The sequence below is a fragment of the Eucyclogobius newberryi genome, unplaced genomic scaffold, assembly GCF_026437365.1.
Source record: "Eucyclogobius newberryi isolate DKJ021-1_F unplaced genomic scaffold, fEucNew1.0.hap1 SCAF_15, whole genome shotgun sequence".
Taxonomy (NCBI): domain Eukaryota; kingdom Metazoa; phylum Chordata; class Actinopteri; order Gobiiformes; family Gobiidae; genus Eucyclogobius; species Eucyclogobius newberryi.
In genome coordinates this window covers 3,651,474-3,678,933 of record NW_027315779.1, presented here as the reverse complement: position 1 = coordinate 3,678,933, position 27,460 = coordinate 3,651,474, and the positions used below count along the sequence as shown (strand labels likewise).

At 38.8% G+C, this 27,460-nt stretch overlaps 1 protein-coding gene across 1 annotated transcript in view; it reads left to right on the top strand.

The window, feature by feature from the left end:
- Positions 1 to 27,460, top strand: part of nsg2 (neuronal vesicle trafficking associated 2) — a 118,471-nt gene that overhangs the window by 46,526 nt on the left and 44,485 nt on the right. Inside the window, exon 2 of the mRNA XM_072445764.1 lies at positions 8,597 to 8,707. Within this exon, the coding sequence (XP_072301865.1) occupies positions 8,597 to 8,707 (111 nt within the window). The remainder of the gene's footprint in view (positions 1 to 8,596; positions 8,708 to 27,460) is intronic.

Here is a 27,460-nt window from a genome sequence, read left to right as displayed (position 1 = left end):
TGTTAGCGTTAGCATACGTACACCTAGTCACCATGTTCTCTCATCTGTTATTTTTAAACTGCATTTCAAGAGGAAATGTCTGTTCTTGGTCTTGGATTTTATCAAATACATTTCCACCAAAAATGCGACTGTTACTCCAGTGCGACTTATAGTCCCGAAAATACTGTACGTTTTGAGGGAAAGAATATTGCCTATTGATGTCTTTATTAAAAAACCCAAACAATTACAAATGACTGGCTCTTGATTCAATTACAATGCAGCCCTGATTCTCATCCACTGAAATAAGGCCATTTTCCTGAGCTAGAAGTAAAAAGCAGGTCTTGAGTTCGACTGTGATTGGCCGACGCTAACGGACGGACGGGGGGGCTCGGTTTAGAGAGCGTTTTGGAAATCCTCCGTCCCGTTCATGCGACTCGGGGCTGCTGCTCGGGTCTCCGCGCTGAAGCAGACGGCGTGTGGGCGTTTTAAAGAGCTGGAGTTTGGCGCTGCGCTCGCCCTCGCCACCGCCGTGGGAGAAACACAGAGCGCTGATTGTCTGCTCACACATTTTATTTCATCTACAGCACGTGCATCTCGCTTACGTCTGGCAACCGAACGCCTAGATACTGCTGAGTCACAATATATCGACTTATCTTTCAATAAAAAATAGCTCAGGATGATTGTTTTTCTATATATACTATTGTGGGGAATTTGATGTTATTTCTTTGTATTACGAGAAAATTATCACGAGTATTTGAGCTGTAGAGGGTCGAAAGAGTACCGTATTTTCCAGACTATGAATCGCACCAGCCAAAAAATGCATAATATAGAAGAAAAAAACAAATATAAGTCACACTGGAGTATGAAATGCGGTTGCAAGTGTGAAAATAACAAATTATATCACATATAAGTCGCTCCGGAGTGTAAGTATATAAGCATAAATATAAGTATAAGTCACATCCCGGCCAAAACTATGAAAAAAGGTGCGACTTATAGTCCGGAAAATACGGTAACTTTTAAAACTCATTACAAACACTAACTAAGTGCTAAAGTGTTTTATTCGGCTTTGTATCTGTTGCAGCTCATGTTTTAACAATATTATACTTTTAGAAAAGGGTTTACTGGAATTATCCTGCTTTAGGGTGAGTCAATATTATCGTTTATTGTGATGTTTTTTTATGTAAATGAGATGAGGATACGAGAACGCAAACGGATGATAATACAAATATAATAATGATAAACATCTCCATAACTGCAGTGAAACAGCCCAGTCGAGTACAAGAAGCTACTTATACTGTTAAATATGTACTCACGTGTTCATGCAGTGCTACACACACCATTAGCAGCAGCGCGTCTAAAGCTGCTGTCACCGTCTGCGCCTTTAAACCCGGGCTCACAATTAAGGAGTACAAGAGGGATGGAGTAGTGGAGGGATGGAGTAGTGGAGGGATGGAGTAGTGGAGGGATGGAGTAAAGGAGGGATGGAGTAAAGGAGGGATGGAGTAATGGAGGGATGGAGTAAAGGAGGGATGGAGTAATGGAGGGATGGAGTAAAGGAGGGATGGAGTAAAGGAGGGATGGAGTAATGGAGGGATGGAGTAATGGAGAGATGGAGTAATGGAGGGATGGCGTAATGGAGGGATGGAGTAAAGGAGGGATGGAGTAATGGAGGGATGGAGTAATGGAGGGATGGAGTAATGGAGGGATGGAGTAATGGAGGGATGGAGTAGTGGAGGGATGGAGTAAAGGAGGGATGGAGTAATGGAGGGATGGAGTAATGGAGGGATGGAGTAATGGAGGGATGGAGTAGTGGAGGGATGGAGTAGTGGAGGGATGGAGTAAAGGAGGGATGGAGTAAAGGAGGGATGGAGTAATGGAGGGATGGAGTAAAGGAGGGATGGAGTAATGGAGGGATGGAGTAAAGGAGGGATGGAGTAAAGGAGGGATGGAGTAATGGAGGGATGGAGTAATGGAGGGATGGAGTAAAGGAGGGATGGAGTAGTGGAGGGATGGAGTAATGGAGAGATGGAGTAATGGAGGGATGGAGTAAAGGAGGGATGGAGTAATGGAGGGATGGAGTAAAGGAGGGATGGAGTAAAGGAGGGATGGAGTAATGGAGGGATGGAGTAATGGAGAGATGGAGTAATGGAGGGATGGCGTAATGGAGGGATGGAGTAAAGGAGGGATGGAGTAATGGAGGGATGGAGTAATGGAGGGATGGAGTAATGGAGGGATGGAGTAATGGAGGGATGGAGTAGTGGAGGGATGGAGTAAAGGAGGGATGGAGTAATGGAGGGATGGAGTAATGGAGGGATGGAGTAATGGAGGGATGGAGTAGTGGAGGGATGGAGTAAAGGAGGGATGGAGTAATGGAGGGATGGAGTAATGGAGGGATGGAGTAATGGAGGGATGGAGTAATGGAGGGATGGAGTAATGGAGGGATGAAGTAAAGGAGGGATGGAGTAATGGAGGGATGGAGTAAAGGAGGGATGGAGTAATGGAGGGATGGAGTAATGGAGGGATGGAGTAAAGGAGGGATGGAGTAATGGAGGGATGGAGTAAAGGAGGGATGGAGTAATGGAGGGATGGAGTAGTGGAGGGATGGAGTAATGGAGGGATGGAGTAATGGAGGGATGGAGTAAAGGAGGGATGGAGTAATGGAGGGATGGATTAATGGAGGAATGGAGTAAAGGAGGGATGGAGTAATGGAGGGATGGAGTAAAGGAGGGATGGAGTAATGGAGGGATGGAGTAATGGAGGGATGGAGTAGTGGAGGGATGGAGTAAAGGAGGGATGGAGTAATGGAGGGATGGAGTAAAGGAGGGATGGAGTAGTGGAGGGATGGAGTAATGGAGGGATGGAGTAATGGAGGGATGGAGTAATGGAGGGATGGAGTAAAGGAGGGATGGAGTAATGGAGGGATGGAGTAAAGGAGGGATGGAGTAATGGAGGGATGGAGTAACGGAGGGATGGAGTAATGGAGGGATGGAGTAATGGAGGGATGGAGTAAAGAAGGGATGGAGTAGTGGAGGGATGGAGTAATGGAGGGATGGAGTAAAAGAGGGATGGAGTAATGGATTGATGGAGTAGTGGAGGGATGGAGTAATGGAGGGATGGAGTAATGGAGGGATGGAGGGATGGAGTAGTGGAGGGATGGAGTAATGGAGGTATGGAGTAAAGGAGGGATGGAGTAATGGAGGGATGGAGTAAAGGGTGGATGGAGGGATGGAGTAGTGGAGGGATGGAGTAAAGGAGGGATGGAGTAGTGGAGGGATGGAGTAATGGAGGGATTGAGTAATGGAGGGATGGAGTAATGGAGGGATGGAGTAAAAGAGGGATGGAGTAATGGAGGTATGGAGTAAAGGAGGGATGGAGTAATGGAGGTATGGAGTAAAGGAGGGATGGAGTAATGGAGGGATGGAGTAAAGGGGGGATGGAGGGATGGAGTAGTGGAGGGATGGAGTAAAGGAGGGATGGAGTAGTGGAGGGATGGAGTAATGGAGGGATTGAGTAATGGAGGGATGGAGTAATGGAGGGATGGAGTAGTGGAGGGATGGAGTAATGGAGGGATTGAGTAATGGAGGGATGGAGTAATGGAGGGATGGAGTAAAAGAGGGATGGAGTAATGGAGGTATGGAGTAAAGGAGGGATGGAGTAATGGAGGGATGGAGTAAAGGGGGGATGGAGTAAAGGAGGGATGGAGTAGTGGAGGGATGGAGTAATGGAGGGATGGAGTAGTGGAGGGATGGAGTAGTGGAGGGATGGAGTAGTGGAGGGATGGAGTAGTGGAGGGATTGAGTAATGGAGGGATGGAGTAGTGGAGGGATGGAGTAAAGGAGGGATGGAGTAAAGGAGGGATGGAGTAGTGGAGGGATGGAGTAATGGAGGGATGGAGTAGTGGAGGGATGGAGTAGTGGAGGGATGGAGTAGTGGAGGGATGGAGTAGTGGAGGGATTGAGTAATGGAGGGATGGAGTAAAAGATGGATGGAGTAATGGAGGTATGGAGTAAAGGAGGGATGGAGTAATGGAGGGATGGAGTAAAGGGGGGATGGAGGGATGGAGTAGTGGAGGGATGGAGTAAAGGAGGGATGGAGTAGTGGAGGGATGGAGTAATGGAGGGATGGAGTAATGGAGGGATGGAGTAATGGAGGTATGGAGTAATGGAGGGATGGAGTAAAAGATGGATGGAGTAATGTATGTATTTAATAACAGGAGCTGCAGTTGCAACGAGTGACGTCCACTACATAATGAGTCTGGTGGAAACAGGAAACACAGGGATGGATAATGTATGAATGATTCGAGAAACATACTGACAAATAATAACTGAACTCAAATTATTTGTAACAGTTTGTTTGGTTTTAATTTGTTTTGTTGCATGATTAAAAGAGAATTTACAGTTTGTATTTGTCGTGATATTTAGCCTAATATTCAGCGTTCTCCTTTTCAGAGGCGCGTATTCTGGGCCGTTCTGATGATTGACAAGCAGATGAACCAATCAGAGAAACGCACGGCCCTTTTTAAGAAACGTGGCTGTTTTTTAAGCAGAATAGGTGGACATTTTGTTTGTTTGTTTGTTTGTTTGTTTGTTTGAAATGATGGTACTTCATAAACTGCAGCCTTTGCGTTTATCCGGCAGCCCAAACTACAGCCCTGTTGCTCAGACATTTATACTTTTAGTTTCTGCCCATTGTATGAAATAATGCAGCAGTAACGACGACACACGCAGCGACATGTGAAAGGCCTTTGTGAACAGGAAGTGGCCTTCTTCTTATTTTCTTCTTCTTCTTCTTGGTCGTCTTCTTCTTGGTCGTCTTCTTCTTCTTCTTCTTCTTCTTCTTCTTCTTCTTCTTCTTCTTCTTCTTCTTCTTCTTCTTCTTCTTCTTCTTCTTCTTCTTCTTCTTCTTCTTCTTCTTCTTCTTCTTCTTCTTCTTCTTCTTCTTCTTCTTCTTCTTCTTCTTCGGCTTCTTCTTCTTCTTGGTCTTCTTCGGCTTCTTCTTCTTGGTCTTCTTCTTCTCCTTGGTCTTCTTCTTCTTGGTCTTCTTCTTCTCCTTGGTCTTCTTCTTCTTCTTCTTGGTCTTCTTCTTCTCCTTGGTCTTCTTCTTCTTCGGCTTCCGTCGCCTCGTCGCTCCGGAGTCACTTTTGACCCATGTGGTAATGAGTGCGTCTCGTCGTGTGAGTCATTATCGCCCGTGCGACTCTTCAGAGAAGAACAAAAGCTTTGTCTTTCGGCGCGTTTCGTCAGATCGAGGGAAAAGTGCAAAATGAGCACTTTTCGGTCCTTTTAGATCGACATGAGACGTTATTAAATGTAACAGTTGCAACGAGCGCTGAAGAATGTATCGCAAAAGTATCGATATGGCGGTATCGGCCGACGCAGTAATCGATATCGCAGCACAATAAATGTATCGCAATAACACCAACATTCTCACAGAAATATACAGGGTTTTTTAATGAAAATTTGTGTTTTTTTCTAAATTTAGGCAGATTTCTTTTTATCGTTTTCCTTAAATTTTCTTTAATTTCATGGTTTTATCAATGTTAAGCTTTGGTCTGACTCGAAATGTAAGACATGCACATTGTATATATGTTGATATTGCAGTAATTAACAGCTGTATTGCAGTTAATAGCGAGCAGCTCTAAATTAATTAAGTTTTTTTTTTTTTTTAACACTTAGAAGATATTAAAAGTTATAAATTACGTTAATCTGACTTTACAGTTCAGTTTTATTTGCGCACATTGAGTAATCGAGTGTATTTATGCTGTTATTGATGGAATTTACTGGCAGCTCCTCTGCGTTTTTAAAGTTTATACTCCTAAACCTGTTCCCACAACTCATAAATGATCATAAATAACTTGGCGCAGACTCCAAAACACAATTAATTGAAAGGCTAATTGTAGAAAAACGACCTGTACTGTGGCTGCAGCCCTGGCCTTGACACATACTTCATTTCACTACACGCCACATGAAATACCCGTGCTCTAAAAGTACTTTAAAACGCCTGATTACTGCATAATTTATGACTTTTTATTGCTTCTGCGGGACTTTAGTGGTTTAGTCGATTAATCGGTTGACGAAGTCTTTGTTAACTTACATTTTTACTGTTAGAATGATTGTTTTATTGATATTCTAAGGGTTTTCCGTGAAAGGGGAACGTGTTGAGCTTCTCTTTATGTCGTTAGTTTGTGTAGAATGTTAATTACGGGGGGATAAACTGAAGAAGACGACGGTGCGTTTGTGCCGGTGGACTCGTCTCTTTCCCCCGCGCGCCGCTTGCACGTTTCGGACCGCCGTTCAAAGCCGGTTTTGCCTGAGCGGAGCCGGACTGACAGTTCTGGGCCAGAGCAGCGAAACATCTCAAGCCGATTTGATTTTCTCCGAACCAAAACGGCAGAAGTTGCATTTCATGCCCGAGGGTCAAAGGTCAGCGCGGCGCCGTCTCGTGTTGAGTCGCGTTTGTCCAGCTTTGGCTTTTGGGTGGAGGGTTTGGCGGAGACTGTCGCGCGCTGTCGACTCGTCCTGGATGTTTGTGTTGTTTTCCTTTTACAAAATGGGAGTTGGGTTTGGAGTGTTTTGTGCAGGTTCAGTAGATGTTTGCAAAGACAAAACCGCGCCTATAAAAACACTTTTTCAACAGGCTTTTTTGCCCCTCAGGAACGTGCACATATTGGGCAAAATAAACGTATATTTATTTAAAGCTATGTCCATTTTCTTTCACAGTGGAGTCAACGTGTGTCTTTCTTCTAAGTACATATTAAATACAAATAATAAACAGAAATAGATAATAAAGATAATTATTAATATAATAAAGATAATTTTAGATAATAAATATAAATAATAATATAATACACAGTAAAAGACTTAAAACAGTCTTTTACAAAAACGCTGAGTTGTTTATCGTCTATGTCTTAAATAGTTTTATTTTTACCAATTTTATGATTTTTTTATTTTGATCATCTATGTTTTAAATTGTTTTATTTTTTACCAATTTTATGCATTTTTTATTTGATCGTCTATGTCTTAAATTGATTTATTTTTACCAATTTTATACATTTTTTATTTTGATCATCTATGTTTTAAATTGTTTTATTTTTTACCAATTTTATGCATTTTTTATTTGATCATCTATGTTTTAAATTGTTTTATTTTTTACCAATTCTATGCATTTTTTATTTGATCATCTATGTCTTAAATTGATTTATTTTTACCAATTTTATACATTTTTTATTTTGATCATCTATGTTTTAAATTGTTTTATTTTTTACCAATTTTATGCATTTTTTATTTGATCATCTATGTTTTAAATTGTTTTATTTTTTACCAATTCTATGCATTTTTTATTTGATCATCTATGTCTTAAATTGATTTATTTTTACCAATTTTATGCATTTTTTATTTGATCGTCTATGTCTTAAATTGATTTATTTTTACCAATTTTATGCATTTTTTATTTGATCGTCTATGTCTTAAATTGATTTATTTTTACCAATTTTATGCATTTTTTATTTGATCGTCTATGTCTTAAATTGATTTATTTTTACCAATTTTATGCATTTTTTATTTTGATCGTCTATGTCTTAAATTATTTTATTTTTACCAATTTTATGATTTTTTTTTATTTGATTTAACGCCTTACCATGTAACTTAACTGCTTGTCTCCACGGGGATGTGCCTATAAAATTCCTTAGTACGACATTAAGCGTGTTATTGAGCGGTTAGCACGTTCTTCGGGGTGTTTTTGAGCAAGAAAAACCCCTGCACTCCAAAATGAATGCAAGACAGATACGTTTAATGCCATAGTGCGGGACATTCGACATTCTCTTGAGAGCGACACACAAGTTACACAGTGTTCTTTTAATTATTTCTATGTATTTGTTGGTTTGGTTACTGCATTTTGAAGATTTTTGCGCATTTAAAAGACATGGTTTTGGGTTTTGAAGTGTTAATTGCTATGGCAACGGTGCTAGAACTTCATCACACTGAAACGCAAGGACCAAATGTGTTACTTTTTAAATAAAAGTGCCTCTGACAGGTTGGACTATTCATTAAACTAAAATGCAGTTAAGATGAATATATTTAGAATTTTTCAAACAATTATAAAAATGTTAACACAGAATAGCACCTTTTTTTTTTGGTTTATAATTTCACTTCCTGTTTGTAATTGATGACATCACACCAGGAAATTACCCAGCAAACAGTGGGCAAACACTTCAAATAAAAGTATATGAGAGTGACTTTATTTTGTTGAATCAATGTTTAGAGAGTCAAAAAACGTTGTTTCTTTGTGTAAATTCTTCATAAGTTTGGACTGGAATGAGTGGCCCTGGTGTGATGTCACTTCCTGTCATTTTCTACAGATTTGTCAACATTTTCTCCACAAATACTTACTCGATTGGTGTAAAACTAATAATTCTATGCACAACAGGCATACACACACCAAATAAAGTCATAATTAGAAAATTGGTAAAAACCTGTCATAGGCACTTGAATGCTTTTATTTAGTTGATTAATTAGAGTTAAATGGAGGATTCTTGCCTGTTTTCGCCGCACTCTGGAACTTTAAAATGTGACGTTTGATGAAGGCGTGTCCCTGATGATCTCTCTGTGTTCTGTTGAAGGTGGTGGTGAAGACTCGCACGGAGTTCCAGACGGAAAAGAAGAGGCTGAAGGTGCCGAAGGTGGAGGAGTTCACCATCAGCATCACCGACGGCGTGTCCGAGAGGCTCAAGGTAAGCGCCGAGAGCACGACATCATCATTTCTGCACATTTTGACAGCTTGGACATGCGTTAACACATACGTTGTAGAAAAGCTTCAGTTGTAACACAGACGGTTAATTAAACACACTTATATATAACTTGAATAAGCAAAAGGATCAATTAAAGGTGTCGGCTTATAGTCGTTTAGTCGATTAATCGGTCGATGGCGTCTTAGTCGCCCAACATTTTTATTTGTTCATTAATTATCTTTAGATACAGTAATTTTATGTGATGATTAGGGATGTCAAGATTATTAGGGTAATCGATAATTGTGATTTTTTTAGGTCACAAAATAATCGTAAAGACTAAAAACAACTGTAATTGGGACATTTTTAGAATAACTTTTTATTTGATTTATAAAGAAGTGACAATTTCCGAACTAAATTAGGTATTTTTTGTTTTAGTTTAATTAAAAGAAATGTGTCGATTTTAGAAGCAAAATGAAGTCCTTTCTGCTCGGACTTTCCACAAAACATTACCATATTTTCCGGACTATAAGGCTCACTTAAAAGCCTTTAATTTTCTCAAAAAACAATAGTGTGTTTTATAGCGCGGTGCGCCTTATATATGAAAAATGATTGAAAATAGACTTGACAGTGCCTTTATAATCCAGTGCCTTTATAATCCAGTGCCTTTATAATCCAGTGCACTTTACAATCCAGTGCCTTTATAATCCAGTGCCTTTATAATCCAGTGCACTTTACAATCCAGTGCCTTTATAATCCAGTGCCTTTATAATCCAGTGCCTTTATAATCCAGTGCCTTTATAATCCAGTGCCTTTATAATCCAGTGCACTTTACAATCCAGTGCCTTTATAATCCAGTGCCTTTATAATCCAGTGCCTTTATAATCCAGTGCCTTTATAATCCAGTGCACTTTACAATCCAGTGCCTTTATAATCCAGTGCCTTTATAATCCAGTGCCTTTATAATCCAGTGCCTTTATAATCCAGTGCCTTTATAATCCAGTGCACTTTACAATCCAGTGCCTTTATAATCCAGTGCCTTTATATTCCAGTGCGCTTTATAGTGCGGAAAATACGGTAAACACAAATGCAGGCTTTTAGCTAGGATTTGAAAACACCCCGTCCAACCGAGGGCTTAAAAAATGTTCTATGGCTATGGAAAGCCAATATTATGTGTTTCACAACCTTTTTTCAACGCTTTTACTAAATAAAGCGGCGCTTTTAACGCGGAGGCGATCTAGAGCGGCGCGCGCACGCCTCTCGTATCAAATTGACTTTCCATACTCTCGCGCCGCCTGCGCCCGTCCACATGTCGAGATACCCCGTCCAAAAGACGGGAAGACGGCCCTCTAGCTAAAAGCCTGCCCAAATGTAAAGTGCTTTTTTATCTTGCCGTTTATGTCAAATTCACGGCCGCGCGTTGAGGAGCGGCGATGTGTTCAGAAAAACGAGGTGGAAAGAAAATTCTGGTTTTGTTGTCTTGTTTTGGTCGTGATGAAATCAATCGCGAATAATCGTTAAGCCGCCGCGTTTGTTCTCACAACAATCGCTCGACTAAAATCTGAAATGGCGACATCCTATAGATGACACAGGTTTGTACTGGACAGTAGCAGAAAAGAGAGAGCGATATTCCATTTGACCTGTTTTCTGACTTTAAATTGCTGCGTTCTGTTCAAAAGTTCACATCTTGAACAGTTTTTTATTTGATTGTGTGGAATAATTCCCCCCATATTCATCAAGGCTTCCTCTTTTTTGTAGTTTTTTTATGCAACGTTACATCATCGCTGTTGGTCTTCACTTGTTAATTTAGTTACCATGGATACCTGCATGGCCATTACCCAACAGTGGAGCGTCTCTAATGGATCTGATAGCTAATTAGGCTTAGTCATGCTCCATTTTACCTGCAGTCATCGTCATCATCGTCATCATCATCTTCATCAGCAGCAGCGTTCTCTCTCTCTCTCTCTCCCTCTCCCTCTCCCTGTCTGAAAAGGTCAAAGTGCAGCAGCGTTCTCGCTCACGTTACGAGTCAGAAACGTTTCTCATCAATACATTTATCTCATTTGATCACACTGCTTGTTAAGGAGCACTTAATCAATGAGCTCAGTTATTTTAGTGTTTGTTGTAATCGACACTGATCGATTAATTTCAGTGCAAACAATGTGAAGACATAGCTGTTATTTTTAAATTGTATTCTTATGAATATGACATAAGTTCATATCTAAGGCTTGTCAAGGCATTCTAAAGGGAAAAAGTATCATTTGTATAAGTCTGTTAACTTTCCACATTAAATATTGTGCCGTGAAATGACTATTGTGATAATATTGTGTTTGTAAGATCATCTAATTGTGACGTCCAATTGTGCCATATTGTGGTAGAAGAGCCAAACATCTCCTGTTTTATCTGATAACTCTTTTAAATGTCTTAAGAAAGCAAAGACAATGCATAATGAACAAATAGTTTATTAGGAAGTATTCAGGCTTAAGTCCCGTACGCGTGCGACGGCTGTACATTTGAAGACAGACGCCCCGGACTCATGTCCGTAAAATACACTCAGCAGCAGACGTGCGTCCGAGTCGTCCTGCACACGCTCAGTGGACGAGTTGTGCTGTGTTGCTTTTCTCGTGGTGTAAATGGAGTTTAATGTTGGACCATGGCTTTGGTTTATTAACTTTACAAAGTCCAAAAGCGGAGGTGATGGGCTCCGGGGCCCGTCTGGGACCCGCATATACTTCAGAGCTGAGCAGAGTTTAGTCAATAGCATTATTTGCTCCAAGAGCTGCGTCTTAAGGTTTTCTTTTATCTTGCGGGTTTGTTTTGGGTCTTTTTCCGGGTCGTGCGTAGCACGTCACTGGAGCGTCATCTCTGATTGGCTGCGTCGCATCTGTCGCAGAAAGTTGGACAAAGCTGAACATGTCGCGCCGGCCGCTTTGGACGCCTCAGACGCCTCGTACATGCGCTCAAAGCGTCGAGAGCGTCCGAAAGCGCAGAAATCGCGCCGTGGAAAACGCAGGACGTTAGTTTACGTAGACTTTGAATGTAAAGTGGACGCTGGACGCCGCGGCCTGTAACCCCCTTCAGACAGTAATCATTCCTAACACTTTCTAATTAAGCCTGAATCATTCTTAATAAACTATTTGTTCATCTTGTATTAAGTCATTGTAGTTATTATTAAGTACTACCTTTAATAACACTTCCCAGTCATTCACAGCGGTGATACCGTCTGTGCAGCTAAAACGATTAAACGTCTCCTCGATTTGTAATGACTCACAAAAACCCTGATTTCCGTGAGTTAGCGTTCAGGCCACAGCATCGCCATCCTCTGTGGAGCTGCCTGCGTCGTCAGGGGCGACCAAAGAGAACATGGTCGTCCTGGCAACAAGCGGGGAAACTGCGTCCATGGAAACGAGAAGTGACGAGGAAAGGAGACGAGGAGAGAGGAAACACTGGGTTAAAATGACTTATATTCAGATGCGTTTATATTGATCTATAATTAGAGTCAACATTATTTAACATTTCAAAATGTTTTTTTCTGGAATTGAGAAAAATGTCAGTGGAGTAAACAATGATAAACAATAAATCAGCTGAACTTGGTGATCATAAGAAGTGACTGAAAAGGCTGAAATGTTTAACACATTCAACACTCACCAGTCAACATAAACTATTACATTATGAAGCATAATAACATAACATTTTAATCATCTTAAATTGTTCTTTGAATTCCTTCACTCTGATGTACCACAGAACTCTGGAATACACATAGAACTACTTTAAGTTACGACTGTATTATCACTAGTATTTCTATTGAACCGCTTTTCTGATTTAAAACTGGGAACGAACAGCAACACGTTTAAGAGTAGACTATTTATTATACTATTTATTATACTATTTATTATACTATTTATTATACTATTTATTACTATTTATTATACTATTTATTATACTATTTACTATACTATTTATTATACTATTTATTATACTATTTACTATACTATTTATTATACTATTTATTATACTATTTATTATACTATTTATTGTACTATTTACTATACTATTTATTATACTATTTATTATACTATTTATTATACTATTTATTGTACTATTTACTATACTATTTATTATACTATTTGTTATACTATTTGTTATACTATTTGTTATACTATTTATTATACTATTTATTATACTATTTGTTATACTATTTATTGTACTATTTACTGTACTATTTATTATACTATTTATTATACTATTTATTGTACTATTTACTATACTATTTATTATACTATTTGTTATACTATTTGTTATACTATTTGTTATACTATTTATTATACTATTTATTATACTATTTATTATACTATTTATTGTACTATTTACTATACTATTTATTATACTATTTATTATACTATTTGTTATACTATTTGTTATACTCTTTGTTATACTATTTGTTATACTATTTGTTATACTATTTATTATACTATTTATTATACTATTTATTATACTATTTATTGTACTATTTACTATACTATTTATTATACTATTTATTATACTATTTATTATACTATTTATTATACTATTTGTTATACTATTTGTTATACTATTTGTTATACTATTTATTATACTATTTATTATACTATTTATTATACTATTTGTTATACTATTTATTATACTATTTATTATACTATTTATTATACTATTTACTATACTATTTATTATACTATTTATTATACTATTTACTATACTATTTATTATACTATTTATTATACTATTTACTATACTATTTATTATACTATTTATTATACTATTTATTATACTATTTACTATACTATTTATTATACTATTTATTATACTATTTATTGTACTATTTACTATACTATTTACTATACTATTTATTATACTATTTATTATACTATTTATTATACTATTTATTGTATTATTTACTATACTATTTATTATACTATTTATTATACTATTTATTATACTATTTACTATACTATTTATTATACTATTTATTATACTATTTGTTATACTATTTATTATACTATTTATTATACTATTTATTATACTATTTATTATACTATTTATTATACTATTTACTATACTATTTATTATACTATTTATTATACTATTTATTATACTATTTACTATACTATTTACTATACTATTTATTATACTATTTATTATACTATTTATTATACTATTTATTGTACTATTTACTATACTATTTATTATACTATTTATTATACTATTTATTATACTATTTGTTATACTATTTGTTATACTATTTATTATACTATTTATTATACTATTTGTTATACTATTTATTATACTATTTATTATACTATTTATTATAATATTTACTATACTATTTATTATACTATTTATTATACTATTTGTTATACTATTTATTATACTATTTATTATACTATTTATTATACTAGTTACTATACTATTTATTATACTATTTATTATTCTATTTGTTATACTATTTACTATACTATTTATTATACTATTTATTATACTATTTGTTATACTATTTATTATACTATTTATTGTACTTTTTATTATACTATTTATTATACTATTTATTATATTATTTATTATACTATTATACTATTTATTATACTATTTATTATACTATTTGTTATGCTATTTACTATACTATTTATTATACTATTTATTATACTATTTGTTATACTATTTATTATACTATTTATTGTACTTTTTATTGTACTATTTATTATACTATTTATTATACTATGTACTATACTATTTATTATACTATGTACTATACTATTTATTATACTATTTATGTTTCCACCCGAACATTTTCACAGTGACAAAGGTCATTCCTGTTACACATTTATTGCATTTTGTAAGTTACTGACATGTGTTTTTATATTTTATATTTCTTACGGACAAAAACTAGGAGAGGAAAACCAGAACTCACTGAATATGATGTCAATAATAATAATGATACTAATAAATCAATACATCAATACATCAATAAATACAATAAATAATATAATAACAATAATAATAACTTTTATTTATATAGCGCTTTTCAGTGACCCAAAGACGCTGAACATATATAAAAAGGGGGGGGTATTTACAGACAGGGGGGGACAACACGTACAATACACATTAATATACAGATAAAATGAACAAGACAGAAGAAGTAGAGAGAAAAAGATGGGGATGTAACAGGGGGTAGAAGAGTAGACAGTGGGGTAGAGGAGGCTAGGGGTAGGGGAGGTCATAGGCTTGGGTGAAGAGGTATGTTTTGAGGCGGGATTTGAATGTTGTGAGTGAGGGAGAATGGCGGACAGGTTGGGGGAGGGAGTTCCAGAGTCGGGGTGCTGTTCAGGAGAATGCTCTGTCGCCAAAGGTTTTGACGACAGAGCATACAGTAAAATACAATAAATAAATAATATTGATAATAATAATAATAATAATACATTATATAATAATATTATATATAAATATAACTAATAATAGCTCATATCAAGGTCAATGTGCTAAGTTTGTCATTTCACACGTTCTTGATGATAATATTTTCCATGTTTTGAAGTCAATGAGAGAAGAGAAGCAGCAGCAGTGGGTTTTTGTGAAAGAGCAGCGTGACCCAGATTGAAGAGACTTTCAAAGACACAAATTGGATTGTGGAGTTATAAACTGTGCGGCTGTGAGCAGTTGCAGAGCAGAGGCGAGCTTTAGAGAACTTACTATTTGATTTTCAGTGTGAGGGTCATGATTCAAACCATCCCTTCACTTCTGTTTTTATTTACTCCAGACTAAAGTCCAAAAACATCAAACTGAAGACTATCGGACTGGAGGACAGACCCCGGCTAAAACAAGGGTCGACTAAAGAAACTCTTGGTCAACCAAAGACTCTGTTCATCGATCGACTAGTACTTTTATATTCTGACCCTGCATCTGCTCCAATGACAGGATAATTACTGCATACAGAGAAGTACTATAGTAAACATACGTAAAACAGAGAAGTACTATAGTAAACACACGTAAAACAGAGAAGTACTATAGTAAACACACGTAAAACAGAGAAGTACTATAGTAAACACACGTAAAACACAGAAGTACTATAGTAAACACACGTAAAACAGAGAAGTACTATAGTAAACACACGTAAAATAGAGAAGTACTATAGTAAACACACCTATAACACAGAAGTACTATAGTAAACACACCTAAAACAGAGAAGTACTATAGTAAACACACGTAAAATAGAGAAGTACTATAGTAAACACACGTAAAACACAGAAGTACTATAGTAAACACACGTAAAACACAGAAGTACTATAGTAAACACACGTAAAACAGAGAAGTACTATAGTAAACACACGTAAAATAGAGAAGTACTATAGTAAACACACGTAAAACACAGAAGTACTATAGTAAACACACGTAAAACAGAGAAGTACTATAGTAAACACACGTAAAATAGAGAAGTACTATAGTAAACACACGTAAAACACAGAAGTACTATAGTAAACACACGTAAAACAGAGAAGTACTATAGTAAACACACGTAAAATAGAGAAGTACTATAGTAAACACACCTATAACACAGAAGTACTATAGTAAACACACCTAAAACAGAGAAGTACTATAGTAAACACACGTAAAACAGAAAAGTACTATAGTAAACACAAGTAAAACAAAAAAAGTACTATATTAAACACACCTAAAACACAGAAGTACTATAGTAAACACACCTAAAACACAGAAGTACTATAGTAAACACACGTAAAACACAGAAGGACTATAGTAAACACACCTAAAACACAGAAGTACTATAGTAAACACACGTAAAACACAGAAGTACTATAGTAAACACACGTAAAACACAGAAGTACTATAGTAAACACACGTAAAACACAGAAGTACTATAGTAAACACACGTAAAACAGAAAAGTACTATAGTAAACACACGTAAAACAGAGAAGTACTATAGTAAACACACGTAAAACACAGAAGTACTATAGTAAACACACGTAAAACACAGAAGTACTATAGTAAACACACCTAAAACACAGAAGTACTATAGTAAACACACGTAAAACACAGAAGTACTATAGTAAACACACCTAAAACACAGAAGTACTATAGTAAACACACCTTAAACAGACAAGTACTATAGTAAACACACGTAAAACAGAAAAGTACTATAGTAAATACACGTAAAACACAGAAGTACTATAGTAAACACACCTTAAACAGAGAAGTACTATAGTAAACACACATAAAACACAGAAGTACTATAGTAAACACACGCGATGGTATTTATGTATTTATTTATTTATTTGTCTATGGGAGTTTTTATTTATAGGAGATCTTCTACTGAAAGTGTTTTTCAGACTTCCTATAAGTGATCTGTTCTTCTGTATCTACCTCTGTATCTTCCTGCGTTGCATCAATGAAATTTCCCCATGTGGGACAATAAGGATTATCTTATCTTATCTTATCTTAAAACAATAGTTCAGGCTCATTTAGAGCTCATCTTTTTATACATATTTTGATCTGTTATTTTTGCTTGACTATATTATATTGGAATAACTGTAAAATACTGATAAATACTGTAACTAGGGTTGTCACGATACCCAGATGTAATACTATCGATTTAGAAGGGAAAGGCTCAATACCAATTATGATACCACGATTTCTATATTTATTTCCTGTTTTATTGTTTTTAAGGATTTTTTCGCTGCAGCTCAGTGCCAAATGGGGGTGAGCGAGAAGGGAGGGCACGCAGCAAACGATCAGACCTCTGAGCAGCACGATTTCTAGCTTAGACGTATTCAGAAAAGGGCTCGTGTCATTTCCCATGTGCGTCAATAAAGTTTGTCCTAAGTGAGTCTTAAGCATCGATATTCGTTATTCGTGATTTTTTTCCATCTTTATTTTTGTGAATAGAGGAACACTTTCACCTTTCTGTCTGACAGAAATGCCCTCGCACTCTCTCGGCGACGCTGGAGCTGTTTGATTTCACACTCGTCGAAGGTTAAGTGTGAACGTCAGCGCTGGAAAGGTGAGATGTTGAGACGCCGGCAGCTGAAGAAGAGCCACGGCAGAAAATACATTAGACTTTTGCGACATTATGTTAGAGTTAATACTGGAAAAGATATATCACACTAAATACTGTGAAATAATAACTCTAGACAATGCGCTGTCGTTGAATTTGAATGTATTTATGTGCAGTATATGGGAAATAGACCTTGACCTATACAAAAGAGGAGAAATGTGTGTACCAGTTTATAGCTAAAATGCTACTTTAGAAAATAAGAATACGCCAGTCAATAAAGTACAATCGTGAATATAAATACTCTCATCTTATCATGTACTTAAACTTATCCCCACGTATGTAGATGTGAGGCCACCTGAGCCCTGCAGACTCTGGATTACTGTTGTATTATGAGTAAAAGTATCTCCACGTGAAATCAGACAGGTTTTCCAAGGACATGGGCTCTAGAAAAGTATTTATACTCGTTTCATCTGCTCAGTCCGGGTTAGTAGAGTACTGTAGAGTATAGAACAGTATAGTATAGTATAGTGTAGTGTAGTGTAGTGTAGTGTAGTGTAGTGTAGTGTAGTGTACAGTAGAGAGAGTAGAGTAGAGTAGGCTAGAGTACAGTAGAGTAGCGAGTATAGTATAGTAGAGTCTAGTAGAGCAGAGAATATAGTACAGAAGAGAGAGTACAGTATCCTAATCTACTGTACTCTAATATACTATACTCTCAGACTATAGTATAGTATATTAGAGTACAGTAGATTAGGATAGTATAGTAAAGTATAGTATACGTCATTACGTCATAAGGCGCTGGTACAGCTGGCAGCCCGGTGTAAACGCTCTCTCTTCTTTCTCACACTTATTGTGCTTTATCTCCTATATTTTGTAAATATAGTTAATATGTTTTTTCTATTTTACTGTACGATAGGGACACGCGCTGGAATAGTTTTTTAATTCAACTGTTTTTGACTTTTTTCGGCTGGATTTGAGCGTTTTTCGTTGCGTTCGTTGTGTTGTTGTGACGTGAGCTAGCTCCGAGCGAGCCCACCAGCCCCCCCCCCGCGCCCTCCGGCCGCGCTAAAGTACGGCGTGTCGTCGGTACACGTTTATATACACGTTTATATGAAAGAGGAACTTCACCAACGATCGGGACACGCACTGGAATCGCTTTAAATTAACTTGTTTTGACTTTATTCGGCTGGATTGAGTGTTTTCGTCGTGTCGTTGCGATGTGTCTTGGCTCCGGCCCCGCCCCCCGGCTCCGGCTCCGGCCCCGCCCCCCGGCTCCGGCTCCGGCCCCGCCCCCCGGCTCCGGCTCCGGCCCCGCCCCCCGGCCGGCGCCGTACCGCGTTTCCACAAAGGAGGAACTCATGAAACTGAGGAGAACAGTCGTCTTACCCGGAGATCGTCACGTTATCCCGTCGCAATACTGATGTGCAATTCTGTCGTATGTGCAATTGCTGTTGGAATTCATGTGAAATTCATGTGCAATTACTGTGCTGTCGTGACACATATTCATGTGCAATTACTGTCGGGATCACATGCAATGGTATTTATGTATTTATTTGTCTATGGGAGTTTTTATTTATTTATAGGAGATCTTCTACTGAAAGTGTTTTTCAGACTTCCTATAAGTGATCTGTTCTTCTGTAACTACCTCTGTATCTACCTGCGTTGCACCAATGAAATTTCCCCATGTGGGACAATAAAGGATTATCTTATCTTATCTTATACTACAGTAGAGTACGATAGAGTAGAGTAGAGGCAAGGCAAGTTTATTTGTAGAGCAGTAGAGTAGAGAGTATAGTATAGTACTGTAGAGTAGAGTACTGTAGAGTACTGTAGAGTACAGTAGAGTACTGCAGAGTACAGTAGAGTACTGGAGAGTAGAGGAGGAAGCAGGAGCTCTATTCTGAGCTCCAGTGGTACTGTAATACTAGTTAAATTGTATTTGTTTGTAATTCAGTGTGACACATTAGCTGTTGTTGTTTGAAAGCAGTAGAAACATTTAGTGAGATGTTCAGAACCGCTAAACCAGCCGTCATTTTATGTGTTTGTTTTATTGCACTGGTTTGTTTTAACGGCAATTATTTCATTCACAGTGATTTAAACTTTATTGATCCTCAAGGGAAATGACTTGGTTACAATTGTTTGATGTTGTGCAACAACAACAACAACAACAACAACAACAACAACAACACTAAAACATGGATAAGAAGCAAATTGATAGTGACATGATTACAATATGTAGAAAAATAAAATACATGATGCAATAATAAAATATCACTTTTATGTAAATATACAAAAAAAAAAGGGTAGACGAACAATACATATTTGAAATATAGTTATTACATATAAATGTTATATATCACTGGGAACACCTTCTTGGACTGTGCAGAGTTGGACAGTTTGATTGTCTTTTTGATCATGGACTAAATACTGAATTTGTCTCAAAATATCTTCTTGTCCAGAAAGTCAAGAGGCACACTGAGGCCCACTTCTGGGTGAACCAGGCCCATCCACAGAGCTCTTGTTTATTAGTTTATTAGTTTATTAGTTTCCAAACCGAACGCGCTGGCATTTACAATTCTAAATGTTGTCCTTCTTGACATGTTAAGTAGTGCAGAGGCTTGCTGGAAATGGAGTGAAATAATACCAATTCATTAGTTTGAACACAGACAGCCCTTCACACGTTTACTCACAAAGGGCATTTTTGAAAAGATCATCGCCGACACCAGCCGACAACCGGCCACGACCTCCCACAACCTGCCACGACCGGCCACAACCTGCCACAACCTCCCACGACCCCCCACGACCTCCCACTACCTACCACGACCTCCCACAATCTGCCACAACCTGCCACGACCTCCCACGACCCCCTACGACTTCCCACAACCTCCCACGACCTCCCACTACCTACCACGACCTCCCACAATCTCCCACGACCGCCCTTGACCTCCCACAACCTCTGAAGGCCATTCACCAAGACCACCGCGTTGTGACCGACATTATGCAAAAATGTTAATTCATTACTGTGCTCTCCAATTATGAGAGCTTTTGTTGGAACAGTAAAAGTATTACATCGACTGTGATCTTTAACTCTCTTTCAGTCCTGCCAACAATAAGAAACTACTTTGATTCAACACTTTTTAAACGTTGTTGTCCTTCTGTGTAACTAACTTGTTGACTGTAGTTCAATCGCACAATAAAACAATGTAAAACCTTGTGATATGGCAGAGAAATGACAGATTGAGCCTCGATTTTGTTTTTGATTACATTTTCCTGTCAATATAAACAACGGCCTTCACTTCTCATTTTATCTACTCAAAAATAAAGTGCAGTGAAATACAAAATGTCCCCCAAACAACACTCACTGACAGAAGATTGGCTGCGGAGTTCTTGATTTAAAAAGGCATAAATTGATCGATTCGAGACAATTCCACTCGACTGGACCTCGATTTCAGTTGATTGTCTTGCACTGCTAATATGAAAAACATCTATTACTTTGCACCCAAACCTCTTTGTGTTGTTAGAGCCCAAGCATTTCCACAGCAACGTTCCCAAGAAACAAAACGTGAGCTTTCGTGCGCGATGATTCCCGTCTTCAAACCTCTCTCTAACGCCACAGACATCGTTTATGTCTCTCCCAGCATCGTCCCCCTTTTGTGATATTGAGTTGCACGAATAACAATGGAGCGGACAGCCTCATCCTTATCGTTCGACGTCGACAAAGCCCCAAAAGTGTCCACGCGGTCGTCTGTTTTTTGGCGCGGCCTTCCTCCCGTCGCCGCGGCTTTGTGTCGTTCGAGAAGATTCGTGGAGCTCGAGTGAAACGTTTGTCTCGGTTTGACTGACACGGCTCTTTTTTTAGACGCAGACACGGACTCGCATTCATTACCATAACCAGACTCACACAAAAGACACATGTTATGCATTCATGTCTGGCATCTCGTGATTTAGAACTTCAAATAACGCCTAATGTCTAACAAAAGCACTCCTTATTCTGGGATTTGGTGTTACTGGCAGCAAGCGGGAATTACCACGGGGGAAAACGAAAGCTATCGTATGGCGAGCTGCTAATAAAGGAAGCGGTTGTGATGGACGCGATAGAGAACACAGCGAGTCGGCCGATGATTTATGGATTTAAAAACGGCGGGAGAGCTCTTTGGAGGGGACATTGATCAGAAACTGTTGTTGGTTCCTCGCACCCGTTTTGGGACCAGAGGAGACAGATCTTTGGGTCACTGAAAAGCGCTATATAAATAAAAGTTATTATTATTATTATTATCCTTCCAGGCAGTTGCCCCCAGACTCTGGAACGATCTTCCGTTCTCCCTACGGTCACTGGACTCAGTTACTGCTTTTAAGGGTCAGCTTAAAACCTTTTTATTTAGTCAAGCCTTTTAAATGCACTTACGGACTGATTTTACTGTATATTGTTGTATATGTATTGTTCACTGTAAGTTTCTTGTGTTTTTATTGTTTTATTCTGTGTTTTGTGAAGCACTTTGTGACCTCTGTCTGTGAAAGGTGCTATATAAATAAAATGTACTTACTTACTTACATTCAAAAGGAGGGATTTCAGAGCAAGAGGACCTCGTAAACAGGATTAAAATGAAGCGAGCGTGAATGAAGCTGAATGCAACTCCAGGTGTGTGTTTGATGAGGGAACAATGAAGCAGACGTAACAGAAAACACATGGTTAAAATGCTCAAATAAGTTGATTTTGGATGATATCTATCCAACCCTTTAATCAGATTACACTGTGCAACTTTTTTGGTGACAGATCCATCACTATCTTGTCTCCACGTCGTCTTACGTAACTCGTAAATGTCATATTCCTGCACGATGTGGAAAGTGTTACTGTCCATTCTCCTTTTACATTTTTGTCAATTCCGCCCCTATTATTGCCCTAACTCAGCGTTTTTCCTCAACCAGAGGTGCCGGGACCACTGGGGGCACACGGGCGCGTTCCAGGAATGATTTCAGCTTGACAAAATTGAGTTGTATTTGAATAATAAAAAAGTGTTCTTTGCCGTCCATTTTAAATCCATAAGAATAAGCCAAAAGTATTGATATTGTATTTGACATTATTGCTTTATTATGGCTTTATTGACGCTACAAACAATGTCACAACACATTTAATGTACCTTGGTCGTCCATCTGACAGACTTTTACTGTTTCTAAAGTGTTGAAAATGTTGAAAAAGATGATGCTTTTCCTTATTTTGTCCGAAATAGCCTTGATTTCGTCGCATTTTTGTCACAATCATTTCCAACACTGCGCAGCCCTAGAATCAATACAACGAAAGCAAATACGGTAATAATACTACAACAGCAAACAGATTGATTTGCCCGGTGCCCGAGTTAAAGGGTACTTTAGAGAGCGCTCCAGAACCGCTGACCCGAACGAAGCCTCAAACGTTAAGATATCAAGTTGACGTACAAAGCTGTGTATGTGTCAGGCCCCACAGGACTCGGTAAACACGCTCACCACGCACAGCAGCAGCAGCAGCAGCCGCTCAGCAGTGCAAAGAAAACATTTGAAAAGCGCCGCACATCTCCCCTTCAAAGCCGCTCAGATTGGGCTGATGAAGCTGAGTTGGAAATGCCTATAATCTGCCGCACTCTGTCTCCCTCGCTCTCCGTCAGTGCCAGCGCTTTGCTTCCTTCTGCATAATAAACCTCCAGATCCAGACAGCATTCTTTGGAAGGGTATTTCAAAATTCCCCCGTGACATCTTGTACTTTTACAGACTTGCCAAAGAAATGTTGTTTTTTTGGGGGGGGGGGGTTGAAAGAAAATTGCCGATTATGAATGTGATTTGCATTGGTACGACTTATAATATTTTGCGTTTCTATTCCGGCTCAATGAATTAACGCATAGTACTTAAAGATGCGCTGTGTTAATTGAAAACAGACTTTCTCGCCGACTGAAAGACAGGCTTCGTTTGCGCTCAACGATGGATGGGTAGAATACACCTCGTGTTTAATGGCATCCCTTGTGTGCAGTTCTGTAACGCCAGGTTTTCTTAACAAGAGTGGGATCAATACAAACCCCAGTGAGGAAAGCTCTGTGCAAAGAGTTAAAGCCCCTGTTGTATGTTAAAGTACCAGAGATGTACTACGGCAACTACTGTTAATAATGTGTTTGATTTGTTTTTTTGTAATTTCTTTGTTTGCTGTTTTGTGTGAAAGACACATTCTCGAGACTATTTTTGAAAGTCTTGGTCTGGTCTCGGACTCCAGAGCTCTTGGACTCGGGCTTGTCACTTACTCGAGGGTCAAATGTCTCGTCTCTGTTTAGTACGTTCACATTTGATTAGTTTTCGACACTAGAGAACGTGTTGTCATTTTAACAAACGCCTCTGTGACTGGAGGATATAACCCGTCCCATGTACGAAGGTGAGATTAAGCCTAGTTTTGTTTGATAGTTAAGGTCGTCATGGTCAGGATGTTCATTATTGCATTTGGTTCATTCATAAAATGTAGAAATATAAAAATATACAATCTCTAGAGTTCAAAAGCCAAGTCTTTCATACAAATTTGGCAGCAATACTTGTACCTGAGTACATTTTTAGTCATGTACATTTACTTGATGAACATTTTCAGTCTCTTTCACCGCTGATAATTACCTGGTCTTTATTGGTTATTTAAAACTTTCTTGTAAGTAAGTAAAGTTTTATTAATAAAGCACATTTAAAAGCACCACAAATAAACCATAAAATGACGCTAGAGACTATTCCAGAGTCTGGGACCTGCTACTGCGAAGGCGCGGTCCACTCTGGTGTTTACCCGTGACCTCGGAAACGTCCAAGGTCATCAGATTTGCTGATCTCGATGCTCTTCTCGGAACAGACTAAAGCTCTGACAGATAAGGAGGAGCCGGCCCATTCAAACATTCGAAAACTATCAACAATATCTTCAAATCGCTCCTGAAGCCGACAGGAGCCAGTGCAAAGAGGCCGGCGCGGGAGAAATCTGATCATATTTTCTGTTGCCTGTGAACAAACGAGCAGCTGCATTCTGGACTAACACGGAGGCCGGATCTAACCCCGACTACAGGGGTCTAAGGTTATATATCTAAGGTTATGAAAGCATGAATGACACGCTCCAGGTCAGTGCGCTGCAGATATTGTTTCACCTTGAAAAGCGCCACTGATAAAAGGCAGATTTAAAAACGTGGCTGATTTGCTGGTCAAACTTAAAAGTGCAATCAAAAAGCAACACCCAAATTGCCTATTTCCGTGGCAACCGCCGTGCTGTGGTGACCTTTTTAACAGTCTTTACAGCGTGTACAGCTGCACAGCGGATTACAGGCGACAGTGGAGCCATCCGACATAACTTTGTTTTTCTTTTAATACACGTAAAAGGTGCTGGACGACATGGGGGATCGTCCTCGTATTGATCGATCACAATTTATGATTCAATTTTACTTTTTTCGTTTCAAAACTAAATAAAAATGGCTTTTGGTGTTGATTTCATGAACTTAGACAAGATGGACGCCAAATCAGTGCCATTAATACAAGAAAATAGCAACGTTTCTCTCCAAAGTCCAAACCACATGCTTTTACTGACCTCGTGATTCAAAAGACCCAAGCGCATCATCGACAATTAGAAATGACTCAATCTCAGTTAATTCCCCAGCCCCAAATCGAATCAGCCTCCGCGCCGACGGACCTTTGCATTACAGTTCTGTTCTTGTACATGACGGCTAAACAATGTTGTCACGGCGTACGGCCAAAACAAACCACCACATCCACTTTGCCGTTATTTCAGCTTCAAATTAGTCCCATTAGACTCCCCTTGCTCGCCCCCTCGCTCGCCCCCTCGCTCGCCCCCTCGCTCGCCCCCTCGCTCGCCCCCTCGCTGCAGCCGACTCCCTCCAGACATTTTGTTCCCATCAAAGGCCGTAGAAGGGCATCCTGGTCATTAGTTGCACAAATGATTACGGAGAATATTATTTATCTCACGAGGGTCAGAACGTGTGGTTCCCCGACTATGTGTCATTTAGGGTCTTAATTACTATGTCGTGGTCCTGTTAGCTGTTCCTAAAAGCCAAACTTTGTAATCAGTGGGATTTTTTGAAGACTGGATTTTGTGAAGAGTTTTTGATACACTTCATGATAACTAGACTTCATGCATCATGAACAAATGTTTCTTAATCCTCCTTAATTAAGTAGTTACTAAGCTTTAATCATTCTTTTCTTATTTCATTATGATTTAAGTTTTTGTTCATCTTTTTAAGGTGTAGTTATTATAGGGTGTTATAAACTTACTAAATCCAGAGTTCTGAAAAGCACCGTCGTCTCTCTCGTCCTCAAAGTGCCATTGTCTGCGCCGCCATATTTGTTCCAGTTCAGGTTCAGATCAACCACAATGCTGCTCTGTGATTGGCTCCAGTCCCGCCTGTGGTTGCGTGTGATCGGCCAATTAAACCACTGGTGCGGACTGCAAAAACCAAAAATCTCACAAGACGGATAAACTCACAAAAATCAGGAGAATCCTCTTGCTGGAAAGGTTAGTTTAAATGTTGCATCTGCTGCCCGGGATTTTCATTTTCATAAACATCAGCAAAATGATCCACCTGTGGGAAATAGGCAACATTTATGATAAAATGTTAATTACAATCATGTTCACTAGGTCTGAATGAAACGTGTCTAACCTTCAACCATTAATCAGCTCGTAATCTCATCCGGCAATTGAACTGTGACTCGATAAAAACAAGCAAGTTTTATCATTTTGAAGACATCTTTAAACAGTTGAGTTTTTCCTCCTCGCCTGCCCAAAACCTTTGCCCGTAACTGATGACCACTTCTGCAGCCTCTCCAGCCCGTGTCAGCGCCAACATCACTCTGCACTGCCTCGTGAGAAATCCTCTTAGAGAAGGGGGGGGGATGAGGGAGCGGAGAAGGGTGGGGTGGATTATCTGACTGCAGCAGGAGCCCGTAGAATCAGGTGGAGGAGCTGATGAAGGAGCGTTCTGTGTGGCTCCACTTTCCCAACGAACAACACTCCAGCGCAAACACACAAAAAAAAGAGATCAAAGTTTGTAATTGAGTCGAGGGTTAAGCGTCGCCGGGTTGCCGTGACGAACAACAAACACACGAGGACGCGGGGTGAAGCGTGAGCAGTCAAAATAAAACTACAAAGGACAAACGTGTGTGGATTAAACCGGTTTCTAAAGGACGATGTGTTCGCTGGAGCCCGTTGCAGTCAGCGTCGTGCCGAACGCTTTGCACAAACTAGTCGAGATCTCGGCAGTCGTCACCCAACACTGTCTGCTCGCTCTGATTGGCCGTGATAAAGTCGCTGGGACCTCACAATTGGAGGTTTGCGAGCTGCGACCCGGTAACGAAAGCGCATTAACCCCACAGACCCCTATTGAGGTTTATACATCCAGGTTCTTTCCAATACCGAGAAGCCACAGTAGAATGGTCGTTTTTCTCTGTAATAGCAGCAGTAATATTTCTTGCTATACTCTTACTCCACTAATTACTGTTTTGATAAGAGGTGGTAATTCATCTGGAAAGTGCACCTCCCAGAGCCCTAAAACCTTGGCCATTCTAGCCCGGTCACCCGCATAAATGACACATGGTCCTCTTCTCGTGCCCCGCTGGTCCCTGGGTCACTCAGGATCCTTTCGCTTCAACACATTATCCATTATTATCTCCGTTTTATTTGCGCTAAAAGCTCCGCCGCCTCCATGAAAACCACATGTAATTACTGCTGCTGCACT